This window comes from Hylobates moloch, unplaced genomic scaffold (genome assembly GCF_009828535.3).
Source record: "Hylobates moloch isolate HMO894 unplaced genomic scaffold, HMol_V3 SCAFFOLD_3, whole genome shotgun sequence".
NCBI lineage: Eukaryota > Metazoa > Chordata > Mammalia > Primates > Hylobatidae > Hylobates > Hylobates moloch.
Genome location: NW_026652278.1, coordinates 46,812,812 through 46,827,332, shown reverse-complemented (window position 1 = coordinate 46,827,332; position 14,521 = coordinate 46,812,812). Strand labels below are relative to the sequence as shown.

The 14,521-nt window shown below is 36.4% G+C and overlaps 1 protein-coding gene across 1 annotated transcript in view; it reads left to right on the top strand.

The window, feature by feature from the left end:
• Positions 1 to 12,919, top strand: part of A1CF (APOBEC1 complementation factor) — a 58,086-nt gene extending 45,167 nt beyond the window's left edge. The window contains exons 9-11 of the mRNA XM_032137560.2: positions 1,118 to 1,254; positions 2,282 to 2,433; positions 5,447 to 12,919. Of these exons, the coding sequence (XP_031993451.1) occupies positions 1,118 to 1,254; positions 2,282 to 2,433; positions 5,447 to 5,598 (441 nt within the window). The 3' untranslated portion in view covers positions 5,599 to 12,919. The remainder of the gene's footprint in view (positions 1 to 1,117; positions 1,255 to 2,281; positions 2,434 to 5,446) is intronic.
• The last annotated feature ends 1,602 nt before the right edge of the window (positions 12,920 to 14,521 follow it).

Sequence of the window (14,521 nt, the reverse complement as noted above, 5' to 3'; positions counted from 1 at the left end):
TAGAGTTACAAACTTCCAGCCAGAAGCAGAGAGATAAGCCCTTTCCTGCAAAGTCAGCAGTGAGAGCTGGTGTTCCTTCTGCCCAGGTTTGCTCACCTGGCATAAACAAGCAGGCATAGTATCTACCAGCAAAAGCTCCTGTATTATTGCCCAAGGACTCTAGAGAATGCTCTGAGGATGACAAGAGATCCTACACAACAAGAGTATTAAAAAGAAAATATCAATAGAAAAAACAGGAACAATCTACAATTAATAAACTGGAAAATATCATGCTATTGCAGCTGGTTAGTTAGCATAAATGAGGCAAGAAACCTCAGAGACGCATCCTGAGACATTGTTCTGTCTTACAGAGTTATTTTCTCGGCCTTATGCCCTGCTTTCCACAGTCTACTGAATCTGCTGACTAACGAGAGCATCAGGACCTCTGGACAACCAAAAATGGCTTCAGAATAAAGAAACTATGAATCTTTAGAAAATATTCAGTTTGGAATAATTACAGAAGAAAAAAAACATGCAGGAGGATGCTAAAAAGCATATTGTCATTAAGCAAAAACAAAAAAAAAGCCAGAAATAGTATCTTACCAAACAAATAAAAACATTGCAACTGTCAACACCCGTCTAGGAATGCTCAATAAATACCAAGCATTAAACTTTTAAATTCTATTTTTAGGAAATTGTGAGATTAAAACCCTATGACAAATGACCTGAAATAATATATTCTTAGGTTATCATCTCCAAACCATTATAAACACAGAGATTGAGAGTAATAATGAGTAAATCTATACACACAGTGTTGGAGCAACAATTTTTACAAAAACAAATATTCCAAACAAATCATAAAATTAAGCTTTTGGTAAAAAGTTACAGCCAATGGACTAAACTAAAAACATATTACAGTAAATGGTGTGAAAGTGATTTTATGAACTAATAGACCTAACATTTTAAATGGAGTTCAAATTGAGTTCATCTTAAATTTTATGAGTCATTAAACCATGTGGCATTTTATATCTTCAGATATTAGCTTGAACTCTGAAAATTAGAGTTTAAAAACCTGAAAACTTGGGAAATAATGTGAATGTGTCATTTGAGGGGGAAATAACTTTCTTTATTCTTGTAGATATTAGAAGAGATTTGTCAGAAAAATAACTGGGGACAGCCAGTGTACCAGCTGCACTCTGCTATTGGACAAGACCAAAGACAACTATTCTTGTACAAAATAACCATTCCTGCTCTAGCCAGCCAGAATCCTGCAATGTGCGTAACTTCTCCAAATTCCTTACCATTTTAGAGCAGGATACACTTACAAATTAAATGCATTTAGTCACCATCTAAACAAGATACTGAGATCTACTACCTACTCATTTGTCATTAAATGCAAATATTGAGATGTGTAGTTGGGATGTGCCAGCCATGAAACCAGCATATAAAGGCCCCCAAATTTCATATACACAATGAAGGTTGTGTAGTATCACCAGTCAGTGGAAAACACTCAGTAGTGTAAAATGTAATATAAATAAAAACTATAGCCCATTCTTGGCTGGGCGTGGTGGCTCATGCCTATAATCCCAGCACTTTGGGAGGCTGAGGCAGGTAGATCACTTGAGGTCAGGAGTTTGAGACCAACCTGGCCAACATGGTGAAACCCTGTCTCTACTAAAAATACAAAAATTAGCCGGATGTGGTAGCCGGTACAGGCAGGTGCCTGTAGTCGTAGTTACTCAGCAGGCTGAGGCAGGAGAATCACTTGAACCTGGGAGGTGGGGGTTGCTGAGATTGTACCACTGCACTCCAACCTGGGCAATAGAGTGAGACTCCATTTCAAACAAACAAACAAAGCTATAGCCCATTCTTTCATCTGTGCAGTGTTTAGGTTGAAGCATATGAAATTACCATCTCATACATAATAAGACAATGGCCCATCATCTAATTTTGGACCAAAGATATGACCTCTCTGTTAGTGGATACCACCTCCTGAATTTTACCTTGAGCCTGCATTTCTATATATTTTAGGAACAATTTGCTTCACTTGTGCTTTAGAAAAGCCATGTAGTGAATTACTTGTACGTCCCAGAAATGTCATCAACCACGGATGTTCTAGATCAATTTGTAAATATTCCTACATGCAACCTATATTTAGAAGCTTTAATAGCAAACAGAATGAAAAACACCCACTCAAAATACCACCATCCAGTCATCTTACAAAGCTGATAGTGCCTTAAGTTTCCACCTGACTCAGTTGTACCAGTTTAAAAATGCCTACCCTGACTGACTTGCTTTCCAGTCACCCTTTCACACCTCCAAAGCTGAGTGCCTATGTGGATGAAGCAAAGACGTATGCAGCCGAATACACCCTGCAGACCCTGGGCATCCCCACTGATGGAGGCGATGCTGGCACAATGGCTACTGCTGCTGCTGCTGCTACCGCTTTCCCAGGTATGGGAAAATTGTGCCAGAAATGGCATCCTGCAGAGAGTATTTGGGAAACTCTTTTTTGGTACCATCGAATCATAGAAATGTTTGTGTACCCTACTTACAGCAATCTGACTTGCACCACCTTGGGCCAAAAAGAGTTTCCCAAACGAGTGACTCATTAAAACACGAGGCAAGAAAATCAAGCTGGGCAGCAGAGTGGGTTCTGGTCTCGGCTCAGCTTTAAACTGCTGTGTGATCCTGAATGAGTCAGTCTCTATGAGTCTGGTTTGTTTTAATTTTTACTTTTAGTAAGAGAGTTTGAAACTACCGATAGATATATGATGTTTATTGGAGCTCTTACTGTGTGCTAGGCACTCAATTAAATTGTCAGGAAGCGTTATAATATCTTAGTAATGCTCATGATACCACCAAGAGTTAGGTTCCATCAGAAAGACCAGTATACAAATGAAGAGCCCATGTACAGAAAGATTAAGTAATTTGGCCAATGGCAATTAGCTTTTCAGCAATCTTTTCTCCCTCTCCAGTCTTCAATCTACTTTTATTAATTTGATTTCAAAAAATATTTTTTAAAGTCAAAAATTGTGTGTGTGGGAGTGAGAGACAGACAGAGATCTTTTCAATATGTGAATAATCAGGACTCAGTTCAATTTATTTGTTCTATAATTTTGGTCTGGGGCATATGCTGATTGCTTAAAGCAAAGCCTATCTGTGGATCAACAATGCCTTCAGAGGTCACAATTTAAAAGATTTGTCCCCATTTGTTATGTACCCACAAATGGTAATAATTAAAAATGAATACTTTAGAGATTGAAGGGGATCAGGCAAGAAAGTTGTTTAGGAAATTTTTTCTCAGCTGAAAATTTTTTATCCTTTTTTTTAGTAAAAGATTATTTCTATTGAAGAAATCTGTCATTTTTGACTTGTCATTGTGTCAGTGTGTGCCACATAAGCCCAAATTAGAGCTCTAAGTAGACCTAGAAACATGATATTCTTGTCGATTAATTAATTCATATATTGGTCATGTGTAGGTGTGAGAAATTTTATCTTCCTCACACCCACTGCACCTTGGGCTCGTTCTCAGTAGTGTTTTTTGGTTTTGGGTTTTTTTTTCTCAAAAGTTTTGAATATATCCTCCATCATGGCCAGTGGGGCTAACATTAATGATGTTTCACATCTGAAAGTGACCTCAATTCTGGCTTTGTTTCTCTGTAAGAACATGGAGACACTCTGTGGTGAGTCCCTCGGAGGTTACCAAGGTAACAGCTGACACTGCAGAGGGCAAGGTCCTTCCTGGGCAGTGCGGGGCCAGCAGCCAGTGCTTGCTTTCCACATAACAGGGTGTTTACATGTCCATTTACTCAGGATGCCTGCCAGGGCTTCTCAGTTCTTAGAGAAAGTTGAGCCCCTGTCTTGCAGAAAGCTGCACCCCAAAGACACCTAACAAATGTACTATTAAACTAATGAGCCACTGTCAGAAGAATTTTAAAGTTTGCTTTCACATTGGAAAGGATTTGCTTTTACCCAAGAATGTTTTATCTTATTCTCACTTCTGTTGGCTTCTGTGAAAAGTTAAAAATATTTGGGGCATGAGTGTTGTCTTGGGAATGCCTGAGGATCTGAGAGCCTCTCTTATAACTTTGCTGTGGAGTCAAGCAAAGAATAATAGGCTGCAAGGGAAGAATCGGTTTGAAACCCAAACACCCTGGCACTTAACAAATTGACCAAGTTGAAAAAGAAAATTCAAAATCCCTAACGGTAAAATCTCTGCCACAAACACATGCATGCATGCGTACACACACTCACACAATTATATTACTCACTTAGTTTAGAAATACTGTTTCCAAAACTATGAAAGTAACGGTTAACACATGTCTCCTATCCTTGGAAAATGGACCAAACTTCACTAGTGCATTAATCAGCATTACTGACCAAAGTGAATGCGCCAAGAATGGATTCAATTTTTGTTCAAAATAATCCAACCAGCTTCCTGCCACCACTTTCTGAGAAGCCACTAGAAAAAAATCAATGTGTCTGGGGTTGGTAAGGCTTCTACTGCACATAAACCAAATGCGGTTTAAAACAACAATGAAAAACAGGTGCCCATTTGTACTTAAGTATATTTCTCTCTTTCTCTTGTTATCTTTTACAATTTCTGGATAATCCCAGAAATACTCAGGTTTTAAACTAAAACAATACAGAGAAATAATGCTTTAGATAGTAGCTAATATGCTCTCTTCTTCAGAAGTGAATGCTCATCCACTAGACACAATGCTAACATGAAAGCGCATAGATTATTTTTTTAATTCTCAGATACTTTGGTTCTCTGAGGCGGAGAATCAGCATCAAGGCCTCTGAATACACCAAGCACAGACTTGATGAGGGGCTTGGGAGGTAAGAAGGTGCTTTTGCCATTCATAGTTAGATCTAAATATGGACAGGTTAGGCATTTGCTTTTAAGGTATTATGGAGAAGCACACTTAACCTTTACAGAATTTCTCCTACTGATCTCCCAGTCTTTACACATCTTCTTGGGTAAAGGCAAATGTTTTAAATGTTTCATTTAGGCAGGTGTGGGGTTACAGGAGAACCAGTCCCACAGATCCCCACCTCCCCACATACGATGCCCAGCCAGCCCCTCAGTCACCTTTTCTCATTTATAAGTTTGGACACCCTCAAAAAGTTATAAATCACAAGCTTTAATCAACTCAGTATCCTGTTAAGTTTCTCTTTCTTGGACCCTATCCCAAGCATCTTTAATTCTCTGAAGTATAAAGTGATTCTGACCCAGGTGGTTGACCCCACTTTCGGGAACATTGTCCTAGGACTTTTTAAATGTCATTGAAAATCACTGAGTCCACTTATTGTGTCCTTAAGGACACTTTTTAAAACATATATATTAACTTTTAGCTTTAAGCAATATGTTAAATGTTCGTATTTCTAAAAGAAGACAAATAAGCCAAAAGGGAGCAAATGTGAATTCCTTTTTATGAAATTTCTCTGCCTTTTCCTCCAGGATATGCTGTCCCTAATGCAACTGCACCTGTGTCTGCAGCCCAGCTCAAGCAAGCGGTAACCCTTGGACAAGACTTAGCAGCATATACAACCTATGAGGTCTACCCAACTTTTGCAGTGACTGCCCGAGGGGATGGATATGGCGCTTTCTGAAGATACTTTTTTAAATTTAAGAATAAGACACACAAAACTATTAAAAAAAAGAAATAAACCTCTAACTCGGTCCCCCAATGATCATAAATAATATCTTTCCTAAAGAAATGCTTTTCCAGAGACTGTCTAGCTTATACCAATTATAGAATCGTGAAGTAAGAACGTTATTCTGAAATGAAATCAAATGTTAAAGAGCCTTTTGTTTAACAGAAAGCTGGAGAGCCACTACCCCAAAAGTTGTTCTTCCAATCTTCCTGAGTGTTTGGGGAGTATGTTTACAAAACCTGCCAGGGTGAAGAGAGATCTTTTAGCTGGCAAGATTTGGGAGGGAGGGAGCAGACCTGGGCAGTCAGTAACAATCCAGTTAAGCCAAGTAAACTCCAGAGTCTTACCTCTGGCTCACAGCTGCTTTTGTGATACACAAAGTCACAAAGAGGAAAAGGGAAGGGAGGAGGTTGCTTTTCAAAATGCATTCACCGTGACTCACTGTGTGGGGCATGATTGCAGACCTGAGCTCATGAAAGACTGTCCAAGATTTTGTGGGTTCAACCTCTCTTCAGCCTGAAAATTTCATCCAGTCGATTTGTCACAGATCAGGGTCTTCCTGTCCCCTGCAGCCCATGGGGGCTTCCTAGAAACAGATATGATATGTTGTAGATATGGTTAAAACAAAGCCAGGCCCCATTGTTTATTCAGCTCATTAGTCCACACCTATTTTTCCCTAGAACTCCTACCTTTTCCAATAATCATGCCAACATGAAATGACCTTTTCTAATTTAAAATTTTTTGACTTTTTCATACTGATTGATTTTCAGCATCTCAGACTCATTTTTCTCCTACCTAATATCATAAAAAAGTAAATCAGATATACAGAATATCATTTATGATACTTCTTCCTTTCAGCAAATTGACTGAAAAGTCATTTTAAAGAGAGAAGTGCAGATTTGCTCTCATTTCTTTGATATTCTTGCAGTATCCACCCCACCATCTAGCAATCAGAAATGCTTATATTAACTTGGGTTTAGCTTTGCATTATCTAACCCATTTATTTTAAATCCGCCAGGAAATCCTCTAACTTTCCTTCCTTTTTGTTTCAATAAGTATCAGGCAGCTTCACCATACCTGAGTCCTTTTGTCTTGAAGCTGCCACAGAGAAATCTTAACATCAATCATTGCTGATTAGAAAGTGTTTCAGACAATCAGCATGGGTGTTATTTACCAAATTCCCCCTAGAGTCCTAGGCCTCTTCTCCAGGAACATCTGATGATGAAGCTGGGGGAGGGCAACGGTGCTACAAAACCCGGAACAGAGGTAAAGAGAAGGCACTACTTTCTTGCCATACTTGTAAATGATTGCTTTGTTCAAACATAAGTAATCTAAGTCCAACACCAAATACCTGTTACTCCTACATCAATCTCATTAGTGGTTTAAGACACAGTACTAGAATTTTCATTTTTTTTAAATCCCTTGGCCTTTAAAAAATTCACAGAACACAAAGGAAAACATAAACACAAAGACATGGAAAATTTTGTCAACTCCTTAATGGAATTCTGTGACCAAAAAGCAGGCCAGATTCTAATCAAAATCAGGTAAATTTCAATCACAATCAGAAGTACTTGTAACATTTCAGTTGTCCTAACTCCAATGACATAACGAAGCCTCCAAGGCTACAGCTGAAACTCTGAAAGGCCCTGTGTTTTCTATTTTACATTTAGCTTCTAATATTTCCTAGGACAGTAGTTCCCAAAGTAGGCTGTACATTAGAATCTCCTGGAGAGCTTTTTAAATACTAATGCCAATATCATATCTCATAACATTTACACTAGAATTTCTTTGGATAGGTGCCTGGCATCAGTATTTTTTAATGATCCCTAGGTGATTTCAATGTGCACCTAGGTTTGGGAATTGCTATATTCTTGTATTTATACTCTATCTCTTTATTTCTTTTCCTTTTTATTTCACTTTTAGTAAATAGAAAAATGCAATTAAAAAATCATCTAAGTTAAGACAAATAACCAAATCATATTTATCCCATAAATAGTATGAATTTAAATGTAACTTATGTAGGCTTCAAACTAACTCTAAAAATGAGAAAGTAAAACAACCTTGTCCTAAAACAGTTCTTAGATCCAAATTACACTCCCCTACAGATCTGCTTTTATTCTCAAAGACAGTGATTACATTGACATAACAAATGCCCACTGGGGCAGGCAAATTTCTACTGAGTCTAAAAAGCATCCCAAATTCTAGGAGCAAAAGTTCTGATTTTCCTTAAAATCTTTGCAAATAAATAGGAAAGGGTATTCTGGATATCTTGTCAATGCAAATTAGGTTTGATTTAGAGAAGTTTTAAATTTAATCTCAATGAAAAGATTAGTTAATACATGAATCTCTTTATGATAAAAAAATCATTATTCTGGATAAAGTCATAATTGCTTTTTTACAATATTAAGAGCAGACACCTAAACATACAATAATACCAAAGTATTGAGAAAATTACCACTGGAACACCATCTCAAGTTATCACACCATTTACCTCTTTAGAGCCAGTTTTATATAAGTAGGTAGATGTGGTTTTGGTTTTTTTGCTAAAATTTTACCTTGTTTTAGTAATATCTAGGGAATACTTTGAATTCCATTAAAATATATTCATAGAAAGTGTTAATGTGTCTACCATGCCATATGTTTATTTTTACTTTCCCCAAGTTAGATAGAGCAAATCCTGCTACCATAAGTTTAAAATTATTAAGACAACGGGCTTTTTTAAATCGCTGGTAGAACCAAAGGCTAATTTTGCATAGGTTTATATTTTTAGACTTAAGAAATTAGCACCTATTTAATATCTTCATACCTTCTGCATCACTATCAATTTTTCTGTAATTTCTTATTTGAATGCTTCCTAATTCTTTACAGAAAAAAATAAAATTAGTCACCTAACCAGGTGATAATAACAAAACAATAATTTAGGAACATCCAGTAAATTTGAATTAGTTCCCTAAATTTTGGTAATTAATAGCTTATTGATAATTAAAATCAGCCTAATATTGCTTAAGTAGGAGGAAACTTATCAGCAATGCGATTGGGTATCTATTTTCTTTCCTATAAAAATGCTGCCTCTTCTCAAATTGCTTTATTTCTTTCCCACTGCATTAGTAGATCTAGAACAGCACCTTCAACTGCAACAAAATATAATTCTCCTAGATGACTAGGATATCCTCCAATCTGGTATCATGCCAAACAACACTGTGTTTGGGAAGCAGCACCCAAAATGCTGCTAAAAAGCTACCTCATATCAAGAAAATATGGATTTCAAAAAATATCTGGCACAGTGGCCCATGCCTGTAACCCCAGTACTTTGGGAGGCCAAGGCAGGAGGATTGCTGGAGGCCAGGAATTCAAGACCAGCCTGGGCAACATGGAGAGACTCACCCCTCTACAAAAAAAAAAAAAAAAAATTTAATTGGCTGGGTGTGGTGGTGTGGGCCTGTGGTCCCAGCTACTTGGGAAGCTAAGGCAGGAGGATTGCTGGAGGCCCAGAGGGGAAGGCTGCAGTGAGCCATGTTCACATCGCTGCACTCCAGCCTGGGTGACAGAGCAAGACCCTGTCTCCAAAAAAGCAAAAATAAATATCTAACAAAAAGGGACCTGTTTCCAAACCACAGTTTCTTAACTTTTTCAAGATGGAATAGAAATTAAACTATAAGTATATACTGATAATAGCTGTGCAGGAAATTGGTTTTTATTTTACTTAAAAGTTTTTTTTAGAAAAAATATTATTCTGATTGCATAGATTAGAAAAATATTACATCAATATAATTTTCCATTTTTATTAATTTTTGTTATATTCTAAATGACTTTTATAATTCTGTCTTGGACAACTGGGCCACAATTAGAATCTACACAGACAGGGAGGTTCTTAGGTGTGCCATTTGTAGAATAAAGGGCAATTAAGTTCATATTTGGGGTAAATTTTCATTGCATTCTAACCTATGAAGTTTGATAAAGTATATTATTATTGAACAACTCCAACACTAAAATTTCCTAAAAGTAACTTACAACAAAAATTGAACAATGCGCTCAATATTCACATAAAATCATGATTATTCTCTTCTTGCATTCATATAAAAGTTCCCAGGGGGAAGAAAATGTATCTAAAAATTAGACTAGAAACTTGGCACTTTTTATATATTGTAGATACACTTTCATATATTGTAAATACATCTGTTAAAGATAAAACTAAGTTTCTAACATAGCACTACAAGGAAACTTTGGATAAATATTTTTAAAAAGAAAATATTAATAGGATAACTTAAGATTTTGTATATACTTATTGGAAGACAGAAAGAAACGAGGCAATAAGTATTCCTACCTGACATGCAAGCATTGTCAATTAGGTTTTGTTAAACTGTCAAATTTGATTTTGAAATTTTAGTTTGCTTGAATAATATCTTGAAAATGCTCTGAATTTTACTAGAACATATTCATAGAAAGTGTAATGTATCTACCAGGCTCTATGTTTGTGTTTGCCAACATTAGAAAAACAAAGTAAGTTGTGCTATAATGAGTGAAACTAAGGAAAATGATATTTTTCTGACTCCCATTCCCTCTCTGAAACAGTAAAATATTTAAGCTTTTTTTATTAAATGAAAAATGGGTACAGAATACTCCACTGCCCTCCAAATGTCCAACATTTTTAAAGCCATGTTGTCTAACAATGTTTATACAGAAAATAGAATGCATAGGTTTAATATAGATAACAATGTATATGTAGGCTCATTTGTGGGAGATTGCAAACTTTATGTGCCCCCAATTCTCCCTGGTTTTGTAGGAAAGCTAAAAGAAAACCTTGTACTCTCACTAATAATGAAATTCATAGCCAAGTTAGAAAGGGAAAATAGCCTGAAAACCAAAATACCTCATTCATTTAAAGATGCCTGGAATAAAATATGGAATACTTCTGTACCTACCTCCCCCTTACAGACTTTTCTCCTATTTTGAGAGAGAAATTCAAGAAGAAGAATACAGCTTGTTCTCTCTCCACAAATGATACTTTGTCTAAGGGAATAGGAGATACCAAGAAACAGTATCTTTAAAAAAGTAAGCTGCCCACAGGCCTTCTTGGAGAATGAAGAATATCAGCCCCATTCAGGGTTTACCAATGTCTCTCTGAGGTGACAATACGTCCTGGTTTTCCAGGACAGTCCTGGCTTAGGTCTGCTGTCCTTCTATAAATATTAACAATGGTCCCTCTTATTTCCAAACGTGTCCCAGTTTAGACAAGAAATTATACAGTGTCCGCCCCCCAACACATACACACACACCACCATCTGTATGGGTTGTCGTTGTTTTCTTGTTGTTTTTAATTTTGTAGAATTGGCTTTGCCTTCTCCAAAGCAGATAACAGCTTAAACTAAAGAGCCCAGCTACTTCTTTCTGACTGAGCAGGGTCATAGTAAACAGAGAAGAATGGATCACTTCCTCCTCTGAAATCTCCAGCAATCCACTTTCTGTCCAACTATCTCTCTACCCAGCCTACTTTTGGTCCTAGTTTTCCTCTCATAACCCCTGGGCTGTGAGTCCTGAGTTCTGCCTTCATATGGCAGAGCAAGCTAGTCATTATTATGCCAGGTTAGGCGGCGGAGCAAGACAAAAGATAGCTCTTGGGGACACTTGCTTGGTCTGTAGAGATCCACAGGGCACTAGTAGGGTATTAGAGCATTTACTGGTTTCTTTCTTCCTTGAGTTGAGTTACTTCTATCCCAAAACAAACAGGTCTTATGTAAACCTTCACCTTAAAAACGATATTGCCTTTTTTCCTTCTGCTTCACAAATTTGCTCCAACACTAATTCCCTTGCATTTGATTTCATCATTATGATTGTTCATCAACCATTCTTCACAAAAAATCCTCACATCATATCATATAAAGGTTTCATTATTTTTAATGGAAAATAATATTGAGAGATTATTTTCCTTTTTCATAAAATTTCCCTTTTCCCCTCCCTCTATTCTCTTTACTAACATTGGAAATTAAACAAATTTTACAGGCTCTATTGTTATTAACCCACAAATCTATTCTTCAGAGAATATATGATCAGCCTGTGTTTACTATGCACCTACTCTTATACCAGAAACTGTGAATACAAATACATATATTTCCTACTTCTCTCTTTAATTGGGGCACACAGTCTCATGGTCCATTCTGCATTTTTCAAAATTGAATATAATTGCATCATGTGATAGGTTTTGCCACTTAGAATTCTGAAAATAAATCAACTCTGTTCTAAACCTTAAGTTTCCACTATTATTGCCAAACTCTGGACTGATACAATAAGCCTTTTAAAAGGTGAATTTAACACTTGACCTATTACGGTTATTTAAGTAAAATGAGTTTTCAAATATTTCCCCCAGGAGAAATATAAAGGACTATGCAAAGATAGAAGAAGGAGAACAAGGTTAGTTAGCGGTCCAGAAGGAGAATTCAAACATGGAATTGATAAATTCACCTGCTGATTTATGATATTAATGAGCAGGTACCTACACATTTTATTTACTTGAAAACATTTTGGCCATTAACTATTTCTGTTTTCTAAATATATCTGTGTTTATAAAATTTTAAAATCCATATCACAAGCCTTAGTCATGCCTTTCTTTGCAATAAATGATTTGCAATGAAGTACATATACCTTTTTACAAATGTAAATTTTATTTTGAAACTTGGCATTTTCTTCATAATTCCTAAGATATCTTTGGGCACACAAACTACAGATAAATCTATCTAAATCAATTCATCATTATCACTGGCTTAAATATTTAATGTAACCATTGGAATTTTTATTCTTATTCCTTCATAGAATTCTCCTTTTCTTCTATGTTTCTGACTGCAATACAGCCCGGTATTGTTATTCCCTATATCTTAATGAAAAGCAAGCTGTCAGCAAAATGCATTTATAGTTTCCAGGTGTTTAACAATCACTTTCTTCTTTTCTTTTTTGTTATTATTTTTATTTATGTGAAGTTAGTTAGCTGAGGTACCAAAAAAGAGACAAAGACAGTATTAAAAAGTGTGCATAAAGCACTTATTTTTGTACTTTAGTACAATGTTTTATAGAATTTTGTGATCTATCTAAATATATTAAGTAAAAGTACACCATTCACTTGTTGGGAAAATAATCTTTGGTTTGGAAGATATTAACATAATGGGCATCTTAGAATCATAAATCACATGAAATGAGAGACAATGCAATATTGTATAATTCCTGCATGATGCAATTGTTTTAACTGAATTTTCAAGTGCCATTATAAAGTTTTAAAAATTATCAATATGAGTTGTTGCGTAATTTTTTCTTTCCTAGAAATGAAAGTTTTTCTTTTTGTGAGTAAATACCTGAATATTAATAATCCATAACTGCAATGTGGTTTTGATAACTCCTTTACATGATTCACATCTTCTATATAAGTTCACTCTTCTGAGATTAAATGTAACTTTTAATAATTAAATGCATTGTTTTTCAATCCATAAAAGGACAAGAGAAATACTTAGCAATTAAAATAGAGAGAAAACATGACTTCAGAAAGGTAAGTGGGCCCTGAAATCAACATTTGCCTGGGGGCATCTGCTGATCCCTAAGAACTAGAGTAAACTATTCCTCCAGGACCAAATCCAGCTGCCTGATGTTTGTTGGCCCTTGAGCTAAAAACGACTGTTATGTTTTTAAAAGGTTGAGCTGAGAATGTTTTTCACATTTTTGAAAGGTTAGTTTAAAGAAAAAAAAAAAGGAAGAACATGCATGTAACTAAGACCATATATGGCCCACAGAGCCTAAAATATTTACTATCTGGTCCTTGACAGTGAAAGTTTGCTAAGCTTGCCCTAAGCTAATACCACATATTTTAGTTTCTGTTACCTGTAGCACCCCACTTCTTGATGCCGAATTCTGAATTAGCTAGGATTAGGTTTGGTTGGCAGTGACAGTATTCCCAAACAGCAATAGTTTAAATAAGATAGCAATTTATTGTCTCTTACCCAAAAGTCCCAAAGGGCAGTACAATGCTGGTACTGTGCTTCACAGTTTCATGAACATAGGCTTCCTTTTGTTGCTTTACTTGAATAGCCTCAATCTCATCGCCTAAGATTTACATCCAAGTAGAAAGATAGAGAAAGGACAAAGAAAGGGAAGGACACCCATGAGCTGTCCCTTTAGGAGAGCTACTGGAAGCTGCCACAGGACACTATAGTTTACATCACATTGGCCAAAATTTAAGCATGTGGCCACACCTAGCTGCAAGAGAAGATGGGAAATGTAGTCTTTATCTAGGCAGGAAAAAATTCTTTTACTATGAAAGAATGGAAAAATGAATACCAAGAGAAAACTAGCAAAGTCTGCTACAAATTCCTACATCACAGGAAGGATGTGATGTTTAAATTAAGTAGGTATATGAAAACATCTGGTTCTGGCCTTTCATGATGGGTACTTACGAATCTTGCCTCTATATCCAACCACCTGATGGGTTCTTCCTGCCCACTGCACAGACAAAACCAATTCACTGAGACCATGACATTGCAATAAAGAGTTTAACAGACATGAGGCCAGCCATACCATGTGGAAGATAGAGTTATTACTCAACTCAGTCTCCCTGAAAATTCGGAGACTAGGGTTTCTCAAGGATAGTTTGGCTGGCTAGGGAGTTTGCTTCTGGGTGGGGCTATGGGACCAATCAGAGGGAGTCAGTGGGCTTAGGTGAAGCCATAGGTAGTCAGAAATGCAAAAACCTGAAAAGACACCTCAAAAGGCCAATCTTAGGTTCTACTATAGTGATGTTATTTGCAAGAGTAATTGGGGGAGTTGCAAATTTTGTGACCTACAGAATAATGGCTGGTTATCCTTTAGTGGACACCTTAGAAGAATTCAGGCTCTACATCCT